Raw genomic sequence first — 22,473 nt, forward strand, 5'->3', positions numbered from 1 at the left:
GTTGTGTGGGCTTTGATTTTAGTCTTTTTCATTTCAGATTAATGTCTTAATTCAGTTCTATTTGCCTCTGAAGCAAGCTTATGGGAGAGCTTTCATGGTACAGTCAGTTGTTAAATGTGAAATCAATTTCATACCCTATACTAATGTTAAATTTTATTATATTAGTGTATAATAGGTGTAAAAAACTCATTTTCATTTTCTTTTTTTCTCTTTTTCTCCAAACGTTACCAGGTTTGCAAAAGAAAATATACCAAAAGCAATAGTGAAACACAGTCTCTACAGAGGGAGATGAAAGGTTATGTATAATGGAGACAGCAGTAGCACGTAACTGCAAAGTCAGATAAACACGTTATGTCATTTTTTTAATTGTTCTTGTAATTAATTGCATTCTTTGCCTAGGGCTTGTTGAGTTGAAGTCAGATAAGTTAGCAGGTAACGCTCTAGCCTTTCACTTCATAGATCCTTGCAGGGGAGCAAGTTAATCTTCCCTAATTCCAATAAAAGCCATTATATGCACAGCTGTTAAACGTATTTTGTCAGGACTGGAAATTTCATCTAAGGAGATAATTTACTAGGAGCAAATAAACATGATTCATCAATTACTTTTTCTGGACAGAAACCTCGTCTTGGACAGAGAAAAAAAGTCATTAAGTCAGCGTAGCAGCAGAGTTTGTATTTTTAGTGTCCTAACTTGAATGTGTGCTTACATGCTTCCATAATGTTAAAAATGAGAAACTGAGAATAGCATCTTTTCCTGTAATAAAAAAGAAGCAGCAATGCAAGCCAGAACTCACATTTATGACAGCTTTGAGAAAAAAAACTATAGCATTTGTACATCTAGTACTCCGTCACCTGATAGGAGAGGGATCCTAGGAGATGAACACACAGTAGCCTTGAGAAAAATGCTGAAGAAATCGGGAATCTAGGGGAACTGCTTTAAAAGGACGAAAAAGTAAATATAGTTTAGACCACAGGACTTCAAGTGTGCATTCACCCTTCAGTGATTAGACATATAAAAAGAAAATTATCATTTTAGAGTTAGATATCTATTAAGGGTATTCTACAGCAGTTAGGAATAACATGATATAATCAGATATCTTTTTGCATGGATGCTAACTAACACATTGATTTTTCTTAATGATCACAATGTAATTAAGAGGGGCTTACTTTTTCCCCAGCGGAAATTCTTGAATTGGCTGGAAATGCAGCAAGGGACAACAAGAAGGGTCGAGTCACTCCTAGACACATCCTGTTGGCTGTAGCAAATGATGAAGAATTAAATCAGGTAAGAAAAAACGCCACCGTGTGAGGGTCAGGATTTCCTTTAGAGCTTTTTAAATTGTCTTTCCATATAGCTGAATTGTAACTCAAGACCTCTGCTTATTGAGTAGCCTACCAGGAAACAGCTCATTCACTCACTAGCACACTGCCTGTGTAACTAACTACAGCATTCAGCTTAATTATGTATTTCAGAACTCTTAAAATGTGTAAAAATGCAATGGAGATGTAATATGACATTTGCTGGGACTATCACAACCACTTCCGTTAGAGTGGGACATTGTCATAAACTCTACAGAGACATGGAGAAAATCTTGTAGATGTTTTTGTTTGTTTCCCCCCTTACGCAGCTTAGGACTCGGTGGGACCTATTCTGTTCCCATTGAAGTCTGTCATTGTGACCACAGAATTAAGAGCTTTGGAACTCTTGCAAGTCTGTGTCTTTTGCAGATTTCAAGATGCCTTTAACTAAGCCAAAAAAAATTTGGGCATTATTATTACAGTGTTGTGGTGTCAGCCAGAGACACAGGCTAGGATTAATGTACCTTTGTGTGAGGCGCTGTAAAAACACATCTGAAAAGGTACTTTTTCCAAACCTATGTATCATGATGGGGCAGGAAAAAAAAATAATATCCCCAAACCAACCTCCTTCTGGCTTTGTCTGAAATTTGGTAATACTTTCCATTCATCATCCCTTTGTAAGCTTGGAGCCTCACTGAGTTGTGGTTGGGGAGCAGTAAACACCAATCAGAAGGTGGGAGTACCTGAGGGACTTTGATGTTACTCTTTGTATCCTCCCGAATAGTGAGTTAGTCCCAGCTAGATGTATAAAAAAATGGGTTAAAGTGGTCTTAAATACATAACATGATATATTTCACCTCTGCTTTTAAAGGCTTGAATAAACTGCACAGTTTTGAATATTGATCTGCTTTTCTTCAACTACATAAAGATTTTTTTGAAGAAAGACTTGCAGGTATAGAGATTTGTATAAACGTTACCCTCCATTTGAAGTTTGTTTTTCTAAGAAAAAAATTCTGGTTTAAAAATGCACTTTCAAGAAAATTCAGCAACTGGGACATATATTGGGTTCTCCACAGCGTGGTACCCATTGCAGTCCCATACCATGGACTTTGGGGTCCCATCTCTCTCACACAAGCTGCCCTGCAAAGCCCTCATGTCTGTGGCTAGGGCTGTCCTGTTTTCTAGTAGCTGGGTAACAGTCCTCATTGCGTGGCTTCACAGAAAAAGATCTTGTGTGAGCCCAACAGATACTGACAGTAACAAGCGTATGTGCAAGAAGAATACATATTCCCTTTATAGTTAAAATCTAGTACACGATCAGCTTCATTTCATACATTTCATGTTTCTCTTCTTCAAGGATAATGTGTTGAGAAACGTACAAGAACCGGTTAGAACTCAAGGCAATGTACAAAGTTTATTGTAAATGCCAGTTTGTATTTATTGGTGATTAAATGCTGGAATTCGTCATCTACAACTTTTTGTTGTTGTTGTTAGCTATTGAAAGGGGTCACCATAGCCAGTGGCGGAGTGTTACCCAATATTCACCCAGAGCTGTTGGCAAAGAAGAGGGGATCAAAAGGAAAACTGGAAGCCATCATCACTCCACCTCCAGCAAAGAAGGCAAAGTCTCCATCACAGAAAAAAACTGTATCAAAGAAAACAGGTGGCAAGAAAGGGGCAAGGAAATCCAAGGTAGAGTAATCTATTTATTTAAAACCCAAACAAGCTTGCTAGTAGTAGCTGTAGGGAGCATCATGTAGGGTAGACTTTCTGTTCCGTGTTTTGTTAACAATAGGGATTTCAGTAGCAGTGTAAGCAAATGCTGAAGGAGGAGTGCTGCCCTCTCCCTAGTGCGGCTGGAAGTCTGAAAACCCTCAGAAGTGGCACAGGTCTGCAGGACAGGCAGGCAAGCTGTAAATACTCTGTTCTTTGTACGAAACAGTCAAACAGTCGTTAGGTTGGCGCAGGCTGGAGGCACCAAGAGGCAGAAGAAGAGAGTGTATTGGAGGCTGTACTAGTCATGCCTTACTGGTGAGCAAACAAGGTCTTACATAGCAGCTGTAGGGGTAGCTTTGCTGTGACTGCGCAGGTGCCTGCATTGGGCTAGGCGGAGTAAACTTGCTTGGACTTTGTTCAAGTATTGGTATGTGTCTGTAAGAAACAGGGAATCTGGGTGTTTTTTTCAAAAGTCACACTAAAGCAGCATTTTGCAATTTTAAATGTTGAAGAAAAACAACAGCCTAAGTCACTTGCGTTGTAATAATGTCCTTAGCTGTTAGCATGTCAGAGTCCTGTTTTCAAGTGTTGTATTCTTCTGTTATTTGTTGTACTTTTTAATGGGTTTTGCTTTGTTCCAGCTTAGTGTAAGATTCCGCTTGTTTAGTTGATTTGATGAAATCCAAGGAGCATGAAAGATCATACCTAGATCAGGTAGCTGAGTCTCTTGCAACATCAGAGAAACTGTATTGTGGCTACACAGAATTTCTTTGGCTGAGCTAAAGACCCACAAATGTTCTCCTCTGTTATTAGTATGTTATAGATGAGACTCTTCCATGTTTAGACTTGTTGGGTGTTTTTAATTCCTAGTAATTAATTAAACTCATTCAAAATGAAGTGTGGAGGTGAGGGAAAGAACAGGAGGACCAAAATGTGATTTTTCTTATGCTAGGAAACTAAGAATAACATCTTTTTTTAAGCTAAGGAGAACATTCCTTCATTCCTTTTTTAAGTTTCAGTTTGTAGAAGTAGGAAATCTTTCTAATGTGTGTGTGTGTGTGTAACCAAAGATTTAGATTTTTTTTTTTTTTTTTTTTTTTGCAAAACTACTGTCAAGCAATAGGTTATGAAAGTAGCAAGAAAAGTACAGGAATTTCACATGAAATGGACAATGCATGTGAAAAGTTGCTTTCTGGGTCAAACAAAGCTTCTGTATTCATCCTGTATGTCTCTCTTGTTTACTTGGTCACTCTTCTGGTTGTTTCACCACTTCGTTTTTCAAACTGTTGGAATTTGGTTTTCTCTCAGAACACCTAGTAGCTGACACTGAAGTGCAGTGCTTCTAATAACCATGCACTAATAATTTCCCTAAATCTGGAATTTTTTTCTCTACTTGATTACAAAAGCAGGAAGTCTGTTGTGGGGTTCTGTTTTTCTTCCACACAATAAACTGTATTGTCTGCTTACTATATTGGTTTTTGGCTAACAGTAAACTCCTGGGGATTTGAAATAGGACCCATGAAAATCTAATTTTCAAAACATTTGTGTAAAGTAAAGCATGGTTACAGCTTCTAGAAGCACCAATATACCCTTGCATCAAAGTCATTTTAGTTGCTCAGCCACAGATGTAGTTTACATACTTTGGAAAAGGACAGTAGAAGAACAGTGGCTTGCTTATTATTCAGGTGTGCTTTTTAGCTTCAGCAGATATTGCTGAGGCACCAAATATTTACATGAAATAATAAGTAGTAATTTTATTGAAAATATGAAATTATTTTTGGCACCAATTGAGTTTATAGCCACAGCAGTCAAGTCTTCATGAAACATCCTTTTCAAAATGTTCCTAATTCTTATTTTTATTCAGTAAATCAATTCATTCCTGAAACCTATAATTTTACTTCAGTAATGCAGTTAAAAAAAGGAATGGCGGTTGAGGGGAACTCCTTCTTCCTCTACATTTTTACTGGAGATAAAGGAAGGTGATGATGTTAAACAAGACAGAGAAAATTGTTCAGCCCATTTCCTACTACTAGGCAGGTAGAAAGTAGATGTATTCTTCTGACACTGGCTCTAAGGACGGCCAGATTTTAAAGCAGTATTTCTAAAAATAACTTTGGGAAATCTGGGAGCATCTCCCTCCACAGAGAGATAAAATCTGCACTCTGAGAAGTCAGTTTTTACCTTAGAATGAATGTCTGCCCACACACATAAATAGATACATTACCTTTTTCCACACAAGTCATTAGAACTCTTTTAAAAGTTTGGGGCTGTTTATGTGTTTTCCTGCAATATTTAAGACAACTGTCATCTGAATTGTGCGCTGTTGTAGGCAAGAAAAGGCTTACGTAGATCTGCAGACGTTGAGGTCATTTTTCCTGTTGATTCCTTCGGCTGTAATCAGCCACTTTAGTTAGACTAAAGGATAAAATCCAAACGCCAGTGTTTATACTGGCATTTTATTGCCTGGTAAGCATTTATGGCATGTCATATATCTTAGTGTTATTAAATGTTTTTTCTCTCAGTCCTGAGTTAACTAATTAACTATATTTTCGGAAGAAGAAGCAGGGAGAAGTGAGCAAATCAGCCAGTGCTGACAGTACAACAGAGGGAACTCCTGCAGATGGTTTCACAGTCCTGTCCACCAAAAGTCTGTTTCTTGGCCAGAAGGTATGCTCCTGCATTTTTATAAATGAATATCTATTTTCAGTGCTGCTTAGGGAATACCCCCTCCCACCGCTCCCCTTTCCCCAAAACATCTAGATACAATGGACATTTCCCCACTGAGCACTTGAGGAGGTGTATGATACTAGTTTTTGAACAAAGAAATTCTCTGAAACAACTTTTAGAACATTTTAAAAATACAGAAATGAGTCTTCATATGGCTACATAATTAAATACTCAAATAGAAGGAAAGCCTGTGTGCTTGTAATCTGTCTCACCTTATTCATAAACAGCATAATTGTTACAGCTAAGCTTCTGCCAAAGATGAGATTATTCTAAGAATAAAATGTCTTTTTCCAATGGGCAGCCCACTTCATTGCTGATGTAAATTATTTACAGGTTTTTATCAAAACCTATTTTAGACGTTTGTTTATAATAGTGGTTTTATGTTTTGTTCTGCTTTGTTATTTGCAAAAGTTAATGCTGTGTAATAATGAATGATGCTTTTATGAAAAGCTAGAAGTCAACGATCCTTTTTTCCCTGTGAATGTGCTTTGGGACATGGGGTGGTTTAATACAAATACATATCTGCTTAAAGAGAGGATCCATTTAAAGAGAAAGTTCATTAAATTAATTTGGTCTTTTATCTTGAAACCTGCCTTTAGTTCATGATACAAAATTTTGTTAAGTAAAACTGCATCTTTCTTCTATCATTCAGTAATCAGATCATTGTGTTGTAAGTCATAAAAGATGAGCCATTGTCCATTGTGGAATGTATCTCCTCTGACTCATTTTTATTTCATACTGAGGTTGTTCTCCATTTATCCTTCCACAATTTGTTTGCAAAGTTTAACATGCATGAGAGTAATGTTATTTTTTGCAAGACTTCTGATTTTCCACATTTAATTCTACAGCTAGAGCTAGATTGCTGGTTTGGTAGGGTTTTTTTATTATTTGACTACTACTAGGGGGGTGGTTTTGAACATATTTTTAAAAACATTTTGATGACTAAATTGGAACCCAGAATTTATAAACTACATTACTGTTTCAAGAAAGCAAGTAACGTCAGACTTTTGGGCCTGATTTTCAACTCTTTTAGTCACCACAGGAAACCTGTAATAAGACTTAGCGTTATGTTCCAGCAAGACTGACCCAGAAAATCAATGGGGCTTTGCTGTTGGCTCAGTGGAGGAGAATCATGAACTTCAGGACTGCTTTAAGCTGTGATGAGCAAAGCCAGTGTCTGCTGTAGAGCTTTCCAGTGAGTACCTTGTACTGGGAAGTGGACTTTCTGGCTTTCTCATTCACTTGGAGTGCAGCCCCCTGAAAAAATTACTGGTATGACATGTCCATCCCCATACCGGTTCGTTGTCAGTTAGTTCTGCACATAAGAGGGGCCAGGTGTTAGCCTTTATTTGTAACACAGTACACATAATGAAAAGAAAAATGAAAACCCGTTTGTCTCCTGTGACGGAACACTCCAAATGAAATGGATTATTTTCTGAGGGGTAGAGAACGCATAGGCACTGTTGAGATGTCTCTACCACAGACTATGTTTTGCTTTTGATTCCCTGTGAGAAACTTTTCACAGGCAGTAAATGGTTACTGTAAAAATCAAAGAAAAGTAGGCTATGCCTAACAAATACAGGAATTTTCTGTATCCTATTATGTGTGAGTTAAAAATGAAATTCTTACCTTGTTTGAGATGATAAATAATGTATTAATGTCTTTGTTCTGATTTTACCCCCAAAATAGCACATTTAGACCAACCTAAATTCTTTTAAGACTGAAAATGTGGAAAGCTTAAAATGCAAAAAAACTTTGCACTGTAGTGATCAAAGAGATTTTTATTTAGCATAAAAACAACAAAAAAATTTATGTTGGTTTATTACTAGAAATATTTTCAGACTATTCCCCAAAAATTATTTTCAAAATGTGCATTTTCAAAATTATCAAAATAATTTTGATTTTCTTATGATAAAAAAGGTAAAGGTAAAACTTTCAGTTATGGAATCGGTGGCAGCTGAATGCTTCCTCTCTCCTAAACTTGAGGTGTATTTTGCATGGGCCAGGAGGCTCCTGGGTGTGACAGGATGTCTGCTGCTATATGCAGGTTTAGCAGACTGCGATCTCATAGATGGTGGTGGTTGTTAATTATTTGAGTGACACATGGCAGTCTTAAATAATTGCTATTTATTTTGGAAATTTACAAATTAAATGTAAAAATTATCTATAAAAACTAGTGACTTTGAATCAGTTAAATGCTTCTGGTTAGCCATTTCTACATGCAATTGCTGTTTAAAAAGATAATATTGATTTTTAAAATATTTAAGTTTTAAGTCTGATGCTTAACATAAAAAATAGGTTTTGTTATAGTTGTCTTAAATTAGTGCCACATGGTATTCATAAATACAGGGAACTAACAATAGTGATTCTGGACAGTACTTTTGCAGTTCGATTACTTAGACTTGTGCATGTTGCTTTTTTTCCAACGCGTGTGAGGGCAGAAGGTGTTTGCCTTTTTGGAGGAGGACCTTTATCCTATTGAGCATAGCCTCACCCTCCTTAAACAGCATTTTGAGGGAAGGAAAAATCTGCTAGTCTCTTGGGTAGGGAGGACAGTGTGTTTACATGGTTCAGCTGGAGGCCTGGAAACCATGACTCCTGGCTCCTGGTTTTGGCTGATTCAGAGATACTGTAAATCACCTCTTCTTTCTCTGTTGCCTTCCCCATCTGCGAAATGGAGATACAATTACACTCTTCGCATGGATGGTAGAAAGGCTAAATATGTTAAAGCATTTTGAGCTTTTCCATTTGAAAAGCAAAAATATTCATATTAATCACAGTTATTTGATTTTTCTTGAATTTGTACATATGGCTTTTCAGTATACTTTCATGTTCTGTGCGTTCTTAATAAACTACAGTGCAAACACAGAAACCTGAAACTGAAGAACCCAAACAAACAATTGTTATCTTTCGAACCTCTTGTGACATCCTTGAACACCTTTACAGCATGTCTCTTTGGTCTGCAAAACCACTATCTGCTAGATCAGGAAATAATTTACTAGATGCAGAGAAGGAAGAAAATAATCCTGTTCTTAGTGTCACATCATTCATAAGTGTTTAATGGGAAGAATCTTTTTCTTGGCTCCATGTTTACAGAAGGGAAAGGAAAGGGGTTTATTTGCAAGAGCAGCTCTTCATCCTTCTAATACCCCCAGATTTAATTGCTGAAAACACAAATGAGAATGTTGCAAACCTGGGTATTGTTTAGTTTTTTAAAAGTACTGTTATTGCATTAAATCTTCAGGTAACTGCTGACATTCAGCTAGAAATTCTTAGAGGTCAGGAAATGGCAAAGAACCCTTCAGTTATACCTGTAGAAATGTATTAGTGCTACACTAATTAAGTATTAAAATCTAGTTAATAGGTAAATGATTGCACATCCTACGAGTGACATCCCAATGGAAATGTGGTATTCTGCACATTAAGTAGTTTGTTTTTCCTGAGACAATTATGGAGTAGAGGCAGAGTTGTAAGACCTCAAGCCTAAGCTGTAGGGTTTGGACTTTCAGAGGGACCTCAGCTTGTTGTCTGCAACAGGCATCTTCAGTTTTCTGTCTGAAACTCATACCAGAAAAAGTTCCAAGGCTTTAAAGGTAATTTTGTCTGAAATAAGAAATGCAAGTCTTGGTTCAGAAAATACTCATGGATGTGCTAAGTGCCGTCTGCATTTTATCTAACTAACATTTAATTTAAATGTTACCTAAAGTTGTGTCCATTCTTTGTTGCACATGTGTATGCAAGTTGTGCCTATTTTTTTTTTTTTAAAGTGGCCCTTTAGAGGATCAATTCTTCTATCTAATATATGCTTCATGCTATTGCGTAGCAAAATTGAGCAATTGCTCATTGGAAGATTTAATTCTATGGTGAAACTTCTGATTATTTTTTTTAATTGTTTTTGGCAATCAGATAGCTAACAGTGCATTGAACAGTAGATGCAAAAGTTAGCAAAATAATACTTAGCTGCCAACACATGCTATCAGTGATGGGCAGCTTTTTAAACATTTTGTTGTTGCTGTTAAATTGAAACTTGAATTACCAGCTGGTTGCTATGTAAACCCCATATATGAGTAGGCACAGAGATAGATTAAAAGTTTGAAACCAAAATGGTCTGCAGCCAATAGATCTGGGGCAAAAACTTGTAGAACACAGAATTAGGGACCAAAGAGAGTCACCTATAAAATGAACAATATATGCTTAGGAACATACTAAGATCTCCACAAAACAGTCTTTTGGTGTGTGCATGTGTTTTGTTGTTGTTTTTTTATTTCAAAATTCATAAAGTTTCTTTTAACATTTTGGTTTGATTTGATTTGACTTTTTTTTTTAAACAGCAGTTGCTTGTAGTCAAACTCAAGACTCAAACTCCAGTATGAATAACTCGCCACGTGTGAAGTATTAAAGGATTCTAAGCTATTTGGAAAGCAAGCTTTCTTAGATTTTATTACAAATTCCCGGACAGACCTGTACTTAAAACAGGGCTGAATTACACTCATTTTTAGCCAAAATCACCCTATTTTGAGGGAACATAGTTTACTCAAGCAACATATGCAAATTATATGAAATTGCAGGCTTTTAAAAAGAGAAAGAAGGTCAATTCATATAATCACATGAATAAAATGGAAATAATTTTTTCATAAAACTTAAATATATGGATGTTGGCTTCTGTAAATGACCCATTCACTTGTATTGGTTACATGAATTGGGCTCATATTCCCTACTAATAAACTGACATACACAAGGAGGAGATTTGAAGAGTTAAGTTTACAGAATGTGGATTACAGACCAAGAGACAAAATTCAGTTATTGTTGAGATTAATTGCTGTGCCTGAATGTATATCTTATGCTTCATAGGCTGAACCCAGCGGGCTTTGGATTAGAAGGAAAGCCTCGCTTAACTGCAGCTAGCTTCAGAACTTGCATAAATGAATGAGAACTTTCTCTTTCATAGTTGCTTTCCATATTGCCTAATCAGCTACTGAAACCATCATTTTAAATGTGTGTTGTAGATATAATTTATGATGTAGATAGTGTATTTCCCCATATGAAAGAGTGTGGAAAATTTTTTGCACTTTATTTTAAGTTTTGGCTGTAGTAAACCTGGTGTGTGTGAAATCAGACTTCCCAACACTGGCTACGAAGCAGTGTCACAAACCCCTGGTTATAAGCTTCTTCACATGCCTGTCAGTGTACTGCAGTTTTGACTTTTGCCAAGTTTGGCATTTGCATCAAATTGCCTCAGATTACAGAGTTGTTTCTGTGGTGTGGGTCACATACTCGGATGAGATACCCCAACTGTCAGTAGTAAGCAAAATGCTATCACTTTACACCTCTAAGCACTTCCAAAAAAACATCCTTACTAGTATGACATGGCAGGATCAGCTTGTTACCATTGCTGGTCTGATTTGTTTTTATTTTCTTATTTTATATAATAGTTTGTAACTCCTGCTCAAAATGTGTTGCTAGAACTTGAAATCTGCACTTCTTGTATTTCGTTAATTCTTTTTATTCTTTTAAGAGCACGTAGTGCGGATGTGAGGTTAATCTCTAGGTATCTGTGCTGACTTCCTCAGTTTACTGTGTGCCCATGAGAAATCCTTCTGATTCTGTAACAATTAAGACAGAAATTGAGAGGCATGCTTGGAATACATGGGTGTTAATGAGAGGAGTTAATGCACATTGGTGGGTGGGGTTAAAAAATCTCTATTTTCATAAATAACAAAAGGAAGTAAAGCAAATAAAATAAAAACTAGAAGCAATAAGCACATAATAGTGCCTGCTTACAGTATGTGACCAGCCATTCACAAAGGCTGCAGAACTGTGCAAATAAAAACTGAAGTGCCTGCAATACAGACTACGGTGACCGCTAAGAAGGAAAGGAAAAGAAACATGTCCTCTTGTTAGGATGGAGGAATCGCTGGAGACAAGTGTGTGCTTTCACAAAGATATGCTCATGTTTGCTAGCTTGAAGAAGGAGGAGCAGCATCTTTTATCCAGTTTCAGTGCTGAACTGTCATGGCTCGTCCCTGTAATTGATGCTTAAGAAACTATTAGAGTGTCCTTCATCTATACTTTGAGGAGAAACAAATATCCTCTTATAATGTCAAAATAAGAATCCCAAATAGTGGTGAGCATAAAGCCAAAACAGAGCTTGTTAGTAGGTACATTCATGTCCTCCCAGTGTGAACAGTGTTTGAGTCTTGTGTTTGAATTTTTTTTTGATAATAACCCTCCTTTATGACCTGCCTTTTATTTTGCATATTTGTTTGCAGTGATGCTATCTCCATCTGTGTTGCAAAGCTCACTTTTCTGCAGCTTCTCTGTGATTTCCCAGCTGTCCTGTTATTTCCCACCTCATGCTTTTCTTTTCAGCTGAACCTTATTCACAGTGAAATCAGTAATTTAGCCGGCTTCGAGGTGGAGGCCATTATCAATCCTACCAATGCTGACATTGACCTTAAAGATGACCTAGGTAAATGGGGCATGGGTTGACACAACTAACGGTCACATGGAAATTATGGAACCCAGAATTTACTCTCTAGGGCTTCATACTTTTAATAAGAGCAGAAATTGAAATCTTGCAGGTTCTGTTTTGTTGAAGAACTATATTCAAAAGAATTTTTCACCAAATCTGAATACTTGCAGCTATTGCTAGTCTTCAAGTTGATTGCAGTTAAAACAAATCATTTAAATTCTTTTCCATAATGATCATATGTGACTGTTAGCTATTTTGGGGGGTTTCTTATTTGGATACTTTGAGGACTAAAATACTTTTTTGTCAGGTTGTTTTCAAAATAAGCAGTTTCTCCATTCTAACTGCAATCTCGGGTGTTTTTCTGATACTCAGAGTAGGCATAAAATTTTTAAAGAGGAATGATTAAATAATTAACTATCCCCCAATCTTTCTTACCTTGATTTCATGTTTAATTCAGTCAAATAATTTGTTTCGATTATGCTTCAATTACTCCCTGTCACTTTCACATTCAGCTGAAAACAAATACTGATAGTACACCAACAATGAACTTGTAGATACTATCATAGATGGTGTATCGCTTTTAAAGCCTCTATCTTGTTCCAGATTGGAAAAAAAAATATATATTAAAAAATTCTTCTTCAGCAGAAGTCTGTTCTTCAGCAAAAGTAAACCAATTAACTTTCATGCATTATGTACTGCATTCCCTTATTATTTCATTACACCTGCTACTGTCTTTTTTTAAACTTCCTTAATGGATACAACCCATAATTCTTCTACTACTGCATTTCCTATGGGAATGTATGCAAGTAATTTAACAAGAAAAAGAGTTAAAAAGTCTAATTTTTAAATCAGCCTTTCTCAGAAATATATTCTTACAAGTGTCTCAGCCATTGCAACACATAAGTAGAAAATATGCCTTACTTTAAAAATATAAGATCATTCATTTATATTTTTTAAAGCAAATTCTCTACAACCCTGTCTGCAAATACATGGTTTCCTCCATATGAAGGAGACTGTCATTTTTAGAAACAAAATGATGAATTGCCATACATATGAAGATTAGTGCATGTCAGCTTATTGATGCTGACAAAATGGAGAAACTAGTTATTTTGTTTGGCTTGATGATCCTGAATTTCTTTTTTTAAACAGATTCCATATTTTAGTGTCATGCTCTGTGGGGAACTGGTTGTTCTAGGTTTCTGCAAAGTGAAATGGGGTATTAGCTGATTTTAAAATTTTGGAAATGATCTCATGTGATTGCTCTGACCTGTCATTTTAACATTTATTTGATCATGTCATACTCAATATTCCTCCTCCTGTTCCCTACACCCCTTTCTCTACACACACCTGCACACACAACTCAGCATACTCCTTTGGCGCAAGGTTTGGAGATGTAAAGGTAGGAAAATATGGACGTTGGTACATGTGTAAATGTAGAGCCTGTGCTGGGTCTCTGTCCAACGTGGTTGATATACATCTGTTTACCTGTTGTAGTTGCAAGTTGTACAGGCTGACATTGCCACGATCGACAGTGATGCTGTCGTTCACCCGACAAACTCTGACTTCTACACCGGTGGTGAAGTAGGTAATGGAAAGTTCAGTGCTGCGGAGTTTGTATGTGTGTGCATGGTCAATCAGCAGCCACAAGCTTGTTGTAGCTATGCAGATTTGCATTCATTTCTCGCTTCCAGCAGTCCTGACCGATAATAAAAAGAAATGAATAATTGCAAACTCAGTAGGCATTTTTGATTTTTATCACCAAATCAGACTTTCAGAAGTAACAATAGAATGCACCGCCAAAATTTGAAGTGCAGGAACAGTACGTTCAATGCAGGCATGTGGCCAAGGAAAATGAATTACTGCATTGTTTGTTTGACATGTTAAATGCCTGTTCTGAATATGGTTTGAGTCTTGATCTTTAGATTTCTAACGAGTTCCAGTACACCCTCTCCATGCCAAGTTTCAGATGTTCACATCTGACATGCTGGATCTAGCCCATCTGTATTTTCTGAACTCTTTAAGATTGGTTAGTTTTTTCGTGTTTTACCTTATGGACCTATTACCTTTGTAGCCCTGCTCAACGGTCCTCATGTCCACAAGCACACGGCTAGTGATGCTACCTATGTTTTTCAGGCAGTCGGTCATCTAAGCTACACCGATGAGAGAAAGCATGATAGAAAATATGACAGACATCTTAATTCTGTATCTTAAGTGTCACCTGAGTAACTCTTACCTTAGTAATACCCCTCTCTGCGTACAGTACTTTGAAGGATTTTGTAAAAGGGTAGCAGTACTTTAACTGAACTGCCTTGGTAATTTGAGAAGGCAAATCAGAACCTGGGCTGAACACAGAAGTTGCTGGTAAGGATGATGACCCACCACGCTTAAAAAATGTCACCTGATCCCAGCCTCTGTTCTACATCTCGTCTTAACCTCATCATCGCTATGCACGTGGTCTCCCTCCACGCCTGAGGCCCTGTTTCGGTACTGGCTTGGAAGGACGCGCGTCCTGCTGCAGAGCTGGCATGTCCTACAGCACCTGCTTTTTCTGAAGGGGCTACTTTCTGAGTAACGTGCAGACAAGTGTAGCTCTGTGTAGCCTGTTGGGCAGGAACAGCTGTGACTTGGCTGGCTAAACATTATGCAGAGACATTAAAATAAAAGTGTCATAATACCCTGTATCTGAAGAATATGCTTCTAAAGTCTGTCAGACCCATTTAGCTAATGTGCTTGTCTCCTACCCTTTGACAAAGAAATGCTTTGCTACCCTACAAAGAAAATTGTCTCTCAAAGCTGTACTGCTCATTCCTTAGAGTAGGTTCCTGTTGCCTCTGACTGCTGTAAGAAAGAATAGAAGTGCACAAATGCTTAGCTTCCAATGATTAACTTTTACCCATCTAAATTTTTTTTTTTTAATTTTTGTTGTTTTTCTCCCTAACAATTTAAATGTACTGGGGGCTTATCCTGAGAATTTTAGAGCCTAAATTTCTGCTAACTCTGTTTTCAACACTGATACCAATGCCTGCTTGGAAAGCATGAGATAATGATCTTATTCTCATGGGAGTGACACATATTTATGCCTGTGAGCAAATAAGCTACTAACCTTGAAGCTGTGAAGCAAGACTTCCATCAAGAAACTTGCTAATGTAGTGGAAAATGGTTAAATACAGTATGTCCTTTCCCAGATAAAGCTAATTTACAACATAGTTCTGAAATACAATTTCAATATAAACCCTCACTATTAATCAGAAGAAGAACATAATTGAGGAGTAAATGCAGAAAACCTCACTGATTCATACCAAATACTACTTTTGCTCATCTTTGTACCAATCTGCAAGAGGAGAGCTCAGTGAAATAAACTGACAGGGTTGTTCATTGCTTTTAATTATAAATTAATTCCCAGTAGAAGGGAAAAAGCTGATCCTTCTGGATTGAATTAAACCAAACTAGGCTAAATTCCATTAAATGTACAACAGCTTTGCAATGGCAAAGAAATGACCTATTTAATAGATCTTTTCTGTTCCTAGGTTCTGCATGAGGCTTAATTATGTTTCCCCTTGAAATGAGAAATTAAGGATTATGAATGTCGTGGGGTTTAGGACTGATCTGAGTTCATGGACTCAGGGGGAGTATAACTGGAATATATACAAATATAAATAGGAATGATATGGAAATACATATAACAAGAGCATAACTAGAATGGAAGACTGTTTCTTTCCCTACCCATCCCTTCTTTGTCAGAGTGATTTTATAAGACCCTGGTGTCAGCCATGTCTGCTAGGCTGGTTCAGCAAAGGGCACTGCGTGTCGTGCCATCTGGCATATCGCTGCCTTTGAAGGGCAGCACATTTCCAAGCACCTCAGTTCTGGTGTGGATCTCCTTTCCTAGCACACTCCCCTAAGACACCTTGCTGCTACGAATAAAGCCATTCCTGTCTTTTCTAAGAGATTTCTAAGGTGGTGCCTTCCACTCAGTCGCACAGCGATTGGTGACTTTGAGTTTCAGAAAATTCTTAGTGAGGAGTTGGAATAAACTTAGACCAATGCATTTCTAGAAAAAAGCTTAAAGGAGCACAAAGAGCAAATTACACTCTGACCTATGCAGTCTGACCTTGCAGTCCAGCTTTTGGCAAACACCCATTGTGAATCGGTTATGAAAAAAGCAAAAGAAAAGGCATACATTTTTTAATTGTCCTCAGCTTTTGTACCCCAAAAGCAATAAACTGCCAATAGGAAAATAGAGGCAGTGTCACAGAGTCAGTTTTTGAATGAACAAACAAATGCATTGTTTTCAACCTCAGTCTTCATTTTGGAAGAAATTTAGCAATGGTGTCAAAACAAAAGCATCTTGCAGTCCTCTTAGTTTTTGGAGCTATAACCCTATTTAGTAAACTGAATCTTGGAGGAGGGGCTCTGCTTCCTTGAGCATATAGTATGTGCACTTCCATCAGAAAATGCGTTTTTTCTTTCTTCATCAGTGAAAGTAAGGGGTTTCACCAAATAAATGTCTAGATCTTTAGAGATCCTAGTTCTGAATTTTTGGAAATCAGTTTTCAAAGTAATATCTCAAATCAGAGCCTTTGTGATATCACTGCTTTTTACTTATCTACCTTTATAATTAATATGCACAGTGCAAAATTATGTGGGATGCTTATGTAGTTAGGAAAATGCTTTCTTGGGCTGTTTTATTTTATGTTAATATTTAAAACTAGAGCTGCAAAATAAGATCTAAACCATTTAGTGATGGACTGCCTTTGTAAACAGCACACCTTTTGGTTGCTCTGAAACACTGCACAGCTCTTCTCCTCCCAGAACGACTTTGTCCAGCTCCTTAGCTGTAGTTAGAGAAGTTCATTGGAGGAATATGTTCCTTAGAGATTCTCCTTATTTCTGAGGCTCTTCCTCTTGGTTAAAGGTGGCTCAACAAGCTGGGCAGTTACCAAGTAAAGCAGCCCGCTGCACTCACGAGACTGTTTCATTCCTGGTGCCACCTGTTGGGGTCAGGGACCAAGATCAGGTGAGTTTCAAATTCTTATTGTGGCAAATGGCTCTTTAAAACAATTTGTAAGAGAGAGGGGAAATGAATCTTAGGGGAAGGAATTATGAACCTTCAACTACTCTTGAGCTAGCACGTTCTTCTGGAACATTTCACACTAACAGATGCTCGTGATAAGGAAGGAGGTAGGGATGTCATGTCAGATGTTTTGACATTAAAATTGGAGAATGTTAGCAAGGGATACCGATGTGAGGTTTTTTGGGTTGTTAGGGTTGTCTTTTTTGCTTTTTTCTTTCTGTTGTTGTTGTTGTTGTTTTTAATGACTAGCTAATTCTGAAGTCCCAAAAGGTTTAGATCTTACTTTGCAGTCCCCAAAAAATGTTTGGGCAGAAAACTCTAGACTGATGTAATAAAAAATAATGATGAGTCACATGTCTGCTGTGGAAACCTGGCATCAGAGGAGTAAAATAACAATTCTCTGTTCAGGGAGCACTTTGGAAAAGAAAGGCGGCAAGGAGTTTGTGGAAGCTGTCATTGAGCTTCGCAAAAAGAACGGGCCGTTGGACATAGCTGGAGGTGAGGTTCTGCGCTTCGGAAACCTGCAAACAAAACACTGCGGGCGCTGGCTTCGCTGTCTGCGGCAGTCTTCGTTGCAGTCAGACAGCCAAGCTCCTTCTGGTACAACGCTTGGATTCATGCTGTCTGCAGACAACTTTTATGGGTTATGTGATACTTGTATTTTCCAAAGTTAAAATACACACCTCTCATCTTAAGTAACATTTACCAAAGCATCTGGGAAATGGTGTAGTGATGTAATATTGCAAGTAAAAGCAGGCTATTCACAGGTACATGCGTACACAATGAGTGTTGATTATTAAGGGCACAGTTCAGAAAAGCAATTAATGAGATGCTTATTTTTCAGAACAGTTGAGTCCGACTCTGTTAAACATCTGCTTTGCTGAAATGCCGCTGACTTTCACTGAACTTAAGCATGTGCTTAAAGTTAAGCATCTGCTTGGGTACTTTGTTTAATCAGTGCCAAAATCATCACTATAAAAGCTTATGACTTTTTGATGCCTACTTATCAAAATTTATGTAATATCTGAGAAAAATCTACTATATGAGTAATAAAGTTTGGTAATGGCGATACATAATTTTACACCATCTGTGAAATTGCTGATACATGTTGTTCATATAGAAGGATGATTCTGCCATCTGTGTTTATGCTATGAAAATAAATACAGTGTGCGCAGTTTTGTAAACGAATTCTGACTAAAGCTGAAGGGGAGATGTAAGACTTCAGCTCTGACAGGAAAAATTACAACTGTTTACTTCTGGTGCTTAATACAGGGGTTTTTTCTCCTTTTTAAAGTTTTTAATGAGTTTTTCTTGGAATTCTTGGTCTGCAAAAATACATAGCATCACTTACTTTTTGGTTTTGCTTACTTTGGTACAGTATTCCTTATCAGCCCAGACTAAACTGCTCACAAATAGGTTGCAAGTTGGAGAGAAAAGATTTTTTTCTCAGCCATCAGTGCATTCCTCAAATCTGAGGGCTGCTTGGCAGTCTTAGCCCGTGGGGAGCTCTACACTACACTGGGAGAAACTGTCTGTTAGGGACTTGTTGGAGGGGGACTCTAGAGAAGAATTGGTACACATCAATTTCTCAACCATAAGGATATCCAGTTTTCAGATTTCTCAGTTATATGGGTATCCCTGTAATGTACCAATAACCAGGATCCTTACCTGGAATATCATTGTAACCAGCACAGAATGTGTCCATGGTTCTCTCTTTCCATTTCTACAGCAAAAGCTTAAGTTACTTCCCCTTTCAGAGCATTTGCATTTGAAGTAAGGGACAACTGCTCTTGGTAATTAACAGTTGTCCTCAACAGAATCCTAATGAGTTAATTAATGATTACCCTGGAAAACACTCCCTGAGAAATATTAAAGTTGGTGATGCGTATCAATACAGTATTTTAGGCTTTCAGGATGAAGATATTATCCACATTTCACATCTGACTAGAGATATGTCAGCTGCTTTTAATAGATTTTTCTTGGATTTATGATGTATTCTGAATCTGCCAACATTTTAGTTGCACATTATGACAAATTAACGTTGCCTAACACTGAGGCTATTCAACATGTTGAGAATCTGCAAACCCATAAGAACATGAAGGCTTGTGCTTCCATTGTCCTTCAAAATATACTCTTCTGATTAACCTCCGGTCAGAATGCCATATGGCAAAGTCTATTTTCTCTTTCCTGCAGCAGCTACAGGATAGTATCCATATGTGATGATTATGCTCCAAGAGTTATTTCTACTATACTTAAATAACAAAATGCCTCATAAACATTCCAGAATGGACTAGAGGATTTCTGGCCTCTGAGCACCTTTACAAACTTGATTTTTTGAATTTATCGGTATTTTTATTATTGTTTTTGAAGACATAAGCTGCCATTTTATACCTACAGTTTTGTGGCCACGTATGTTTATATCCCAAAGAGTGTGTTTTAAGGGGGCTGAGTCTTTTTGAAGGTTCAGTGTATGCTCGCTTGAGATTTCAACTAGGTATTTTTCCTCCCTCAGCTTATGATTAGGGTGTTTTTCTTTCCTCCCTCTTTTTACTTTTTTTTTTTTTTTTTTTAAGCACACCAAAGTTGCAAGTTTTTAATTGCAACCACAGACCTGTGAGTTCAGAAATGGCAGCGATCCTCTTATTCTGTTTCCTGGCAGGCAGAGCACAGTCTTCTGTTGCTCTGTGATGGGATGTGGTGAACCCAGAATGTGTTCTCCTGCTGAGAGAAGGCCTCTTGTCTAGCAAATCCCTGACTGTCGGTAGATTGTAGGCAAGCTGTGCTGTATCCTTTTAGTCCCCACACGTCCATGGTAGGGTCATGGTGATAATACATGATTAGCATGGTAAAAATTGTTCTCCGTTTCTTTGTACATACAAGGCCTTGCCTGTTAGTATATAAACAGTGTGAATCAAATATTGTGAATTTATAAATGCATCCTGTCCAACCGTCTGTCAAGAATGTGATGAAAGAGGTAAAGTAGAACCAGAATTGTTTAAGTGGTCTTGGATGACACATACGCAGAAAAGCTTGGATAAGACCAGGTCCAAAGTCTTGAAATCACACAAAATGTCTTCTTTACATTTACTCAGAAACAAAACTGGAAATATAGCAAAAATCTTAATTCACCTCTTTTCCAGCCTTCCTTAACAGTTTGCAGAGCATTAATAGCTCTGAACTGATTCAGTTTGGGCTGCAGTGTGATCAGAAGCTCGCTAAACAAACTGTGTGTTTAGCAGGAGTAGCTGAAGGTCACACAAGTCATAACTCTGTGCGACTGTCCAGCATGCTGGTATGTACTGTAGCTCTGCAATAAAGGGAACCAAAGCAAGATCATCCCTTGAACAGCTTTACGTTCTAACAGATTGCTGCCTTTTTCCTTATACGTTACACAAGTTTGCACAATCCCCAATATAAAAGTGTTTCCTTTGCTGTCAGCCATGAATTCTTGCTCTCTGTAAAATAAGCTTGATTATAGCTATGATTTCTAAATTACCACAGCAAAGTACAGCTGGAAATGGAAAACATAAAGTCTCTGTAATCATGTTGTTATATTTTAAGGCTGGGTGATTTGTAATCTAAAATGTTCACAGGGGCTAAAGGAATGTCTGTCAATTGTTTGCTCTTTTAATCACATATGCACTCTTTTAATCCTAAGGAGAGGAAAGCAATTATGTTTCACTTTCGTTTCTTACTAGCTGTTGTCAGTGCTGGCCATGGATTGCCTGCGAAATTTGTGATCCACTGTAATAGCCCAGGTTGGGGCTCAGACAAATGCGAGGAGCTGCTGGAAAAGACAGTGAAGAACTGCTTGGCTCTGGCTGATGAAAAGAAGCTGAAATCAATTGCATTTCCTTCAATTGGCAGTGGCAGGTAAGGCTGTTACACAAACCCAATGCCAAATAGGTCACATTTTATACGTGCCAACTCATATGTTCCAGTCCCTTCTCATGTACAAAACCTATTGCTACAATGCTGACTTTATTCTTCTTTGTTTAAATCAGTTCCCTAAATGAAATGTTTCTTCTAGGTTTGTTGAAGCTGTGCGTGGAGCCTGCAGTATTGTCCTGAATATTAGTTCAGCTTTCGCAGGTCTTGTCGTGATCCCTGCAGAATCTTAAAGCATGCAAATAGGTTAAAGAGCATGAAATGAACTTTTTAAAAGGATATTAGAAGACTTTTTTCAGACTATCAGTTCATTCATGTAGATTGGGGATGTGGAAAACATGAAGAAAAGGGGTCTGTTTTACCTAGCTTTAGTGCATAATTAAACTTAGTGCAATATATGTCTTAGGATGGCCAGAAAACATGGCTTAGTGTTTGTTTAAGCAGCAAACCTGAAGTGCCTTGATTCTCAGGATTTGCAGAGTCACTTCAAGCTTTCACCCAAAATTCATAAGCTCAATTCCATGCAGTTTACATGATAGGACTCTTTCAGAAAAAAAAAGGCCTTAGAAGCCTTTGCCAAGGTTTTTGAAGGCCAAAGTCTAAAGTTAAGGTCCTCTGGCTTTGTACAGGATGCTCAGTGCCTTTGAAAGTTGGATCACGTTCTTAAGGGTCTGAATACGGACTATGCTTTTAATCTGAGGCTTTTGGGTTTGGGCTGGGGATGAAGGTTTGGAAGGTTTGGCCCGTAATGATGGCTCAGTATGAAGACCAAGGGCCAAATCTAGGCTGAATTACACAGTTGTGTATTTAACCCTGAACAACTGCCCCTTTTAAATTTGCCCTGAAAAAAGTTGGCTGATATACAGCAAGAATATTCTTCCCATTGTGCCGTGTTGCAACACTAGATTAATTCCTGCATATTCTGTGGGTTAGGGCTGGAAGTGTCATTTGGGTGAATGACAATAAAGAAATAGAAGCTTCACTAGGATAATAAATTTAAGCGACTTACATCAGACAAAGCTCCAAATATGGTTAATTTGCATGGGTGTCATTTTAAGGAGGTAACATGAGCTTACTTTGTAGAATGGCAGAGAAGTGTAGTGGAGGGTGCATACTAACCCTCCTTGAATTAGCTGTCAGGTTCACAGGCTAGTCGGTACAAAGAGAAGCTCTGAATTGCTCTTTGGGAGAAACTGTATTCCTCCACAGACTGTAGAGTGACTATGGAATTGGTTATGTAGGTGCCTAAAGCAAGATTATGTAAAGTATCTTCCACAGAGCCCTTTCTTTTCTGGAT

General features: G+C 37.7%; 1 protein-coding gene across 5 annotated transcripts in view; it reads left to right on the forward strand.

The window, feature by feature from the left end:
• Positions 1-22,473, forward strand: part of MACROH2A1 (macroH2A.1 histone) — a 47,607-nt gene that overhangs the window by 21,136 nt on the left and 3,998 nt on the right. For 2 of the 5 annotated variants that reach the window (XM_069772712.1, XM_009913280.2), the window contains exons 3-8: positions 1,179-1,285; positions 2,794-2,991; positions 5,572-5,682; positions 12,112-12,211; positions 17,697-17,786; positions 20,987-21,161. In XM_069772712.1, coding sequence (XP_069628813.1) covers positions 1,179-1,285; positions 2,794-2,991; positions 5,572-5,682; positions 12,112-12,211; positions 17,697-17,786; positions 20,987-21,161 — 781 coding nt within the window. Of the gene's footprint in view, positions 1-1,178; positions 1,286-2,793; positions 2,992-5,571; positions 5,683-12,111; positions 12,212-13,708; positions 13,800-17,696; positions 17,787-20,986; positions 21,162-22,473 lie in introns of all 5 variants that reach the window. The other 3 variants (XM_069772714.1, XM_069772713.1, XM_069772715.1) reach the window with 3 other exon arrangements.

The sequence above is a fragment of the Haliaeetus albicilla genome, chromosome 27 (assembly GCF_947461875.1).
Source record: "Haliaeetus albicilla chromosome 27, bHalAlb1.1, whole genome shotgun sequence".
In the NCBI taxonomy this organism is placed as follows: Eukaryota; Metazoa; Chordata; class Aves; order Accipitriformes; family Accipitridae; genus Haliaeetus; species Haliaeetus albicilla.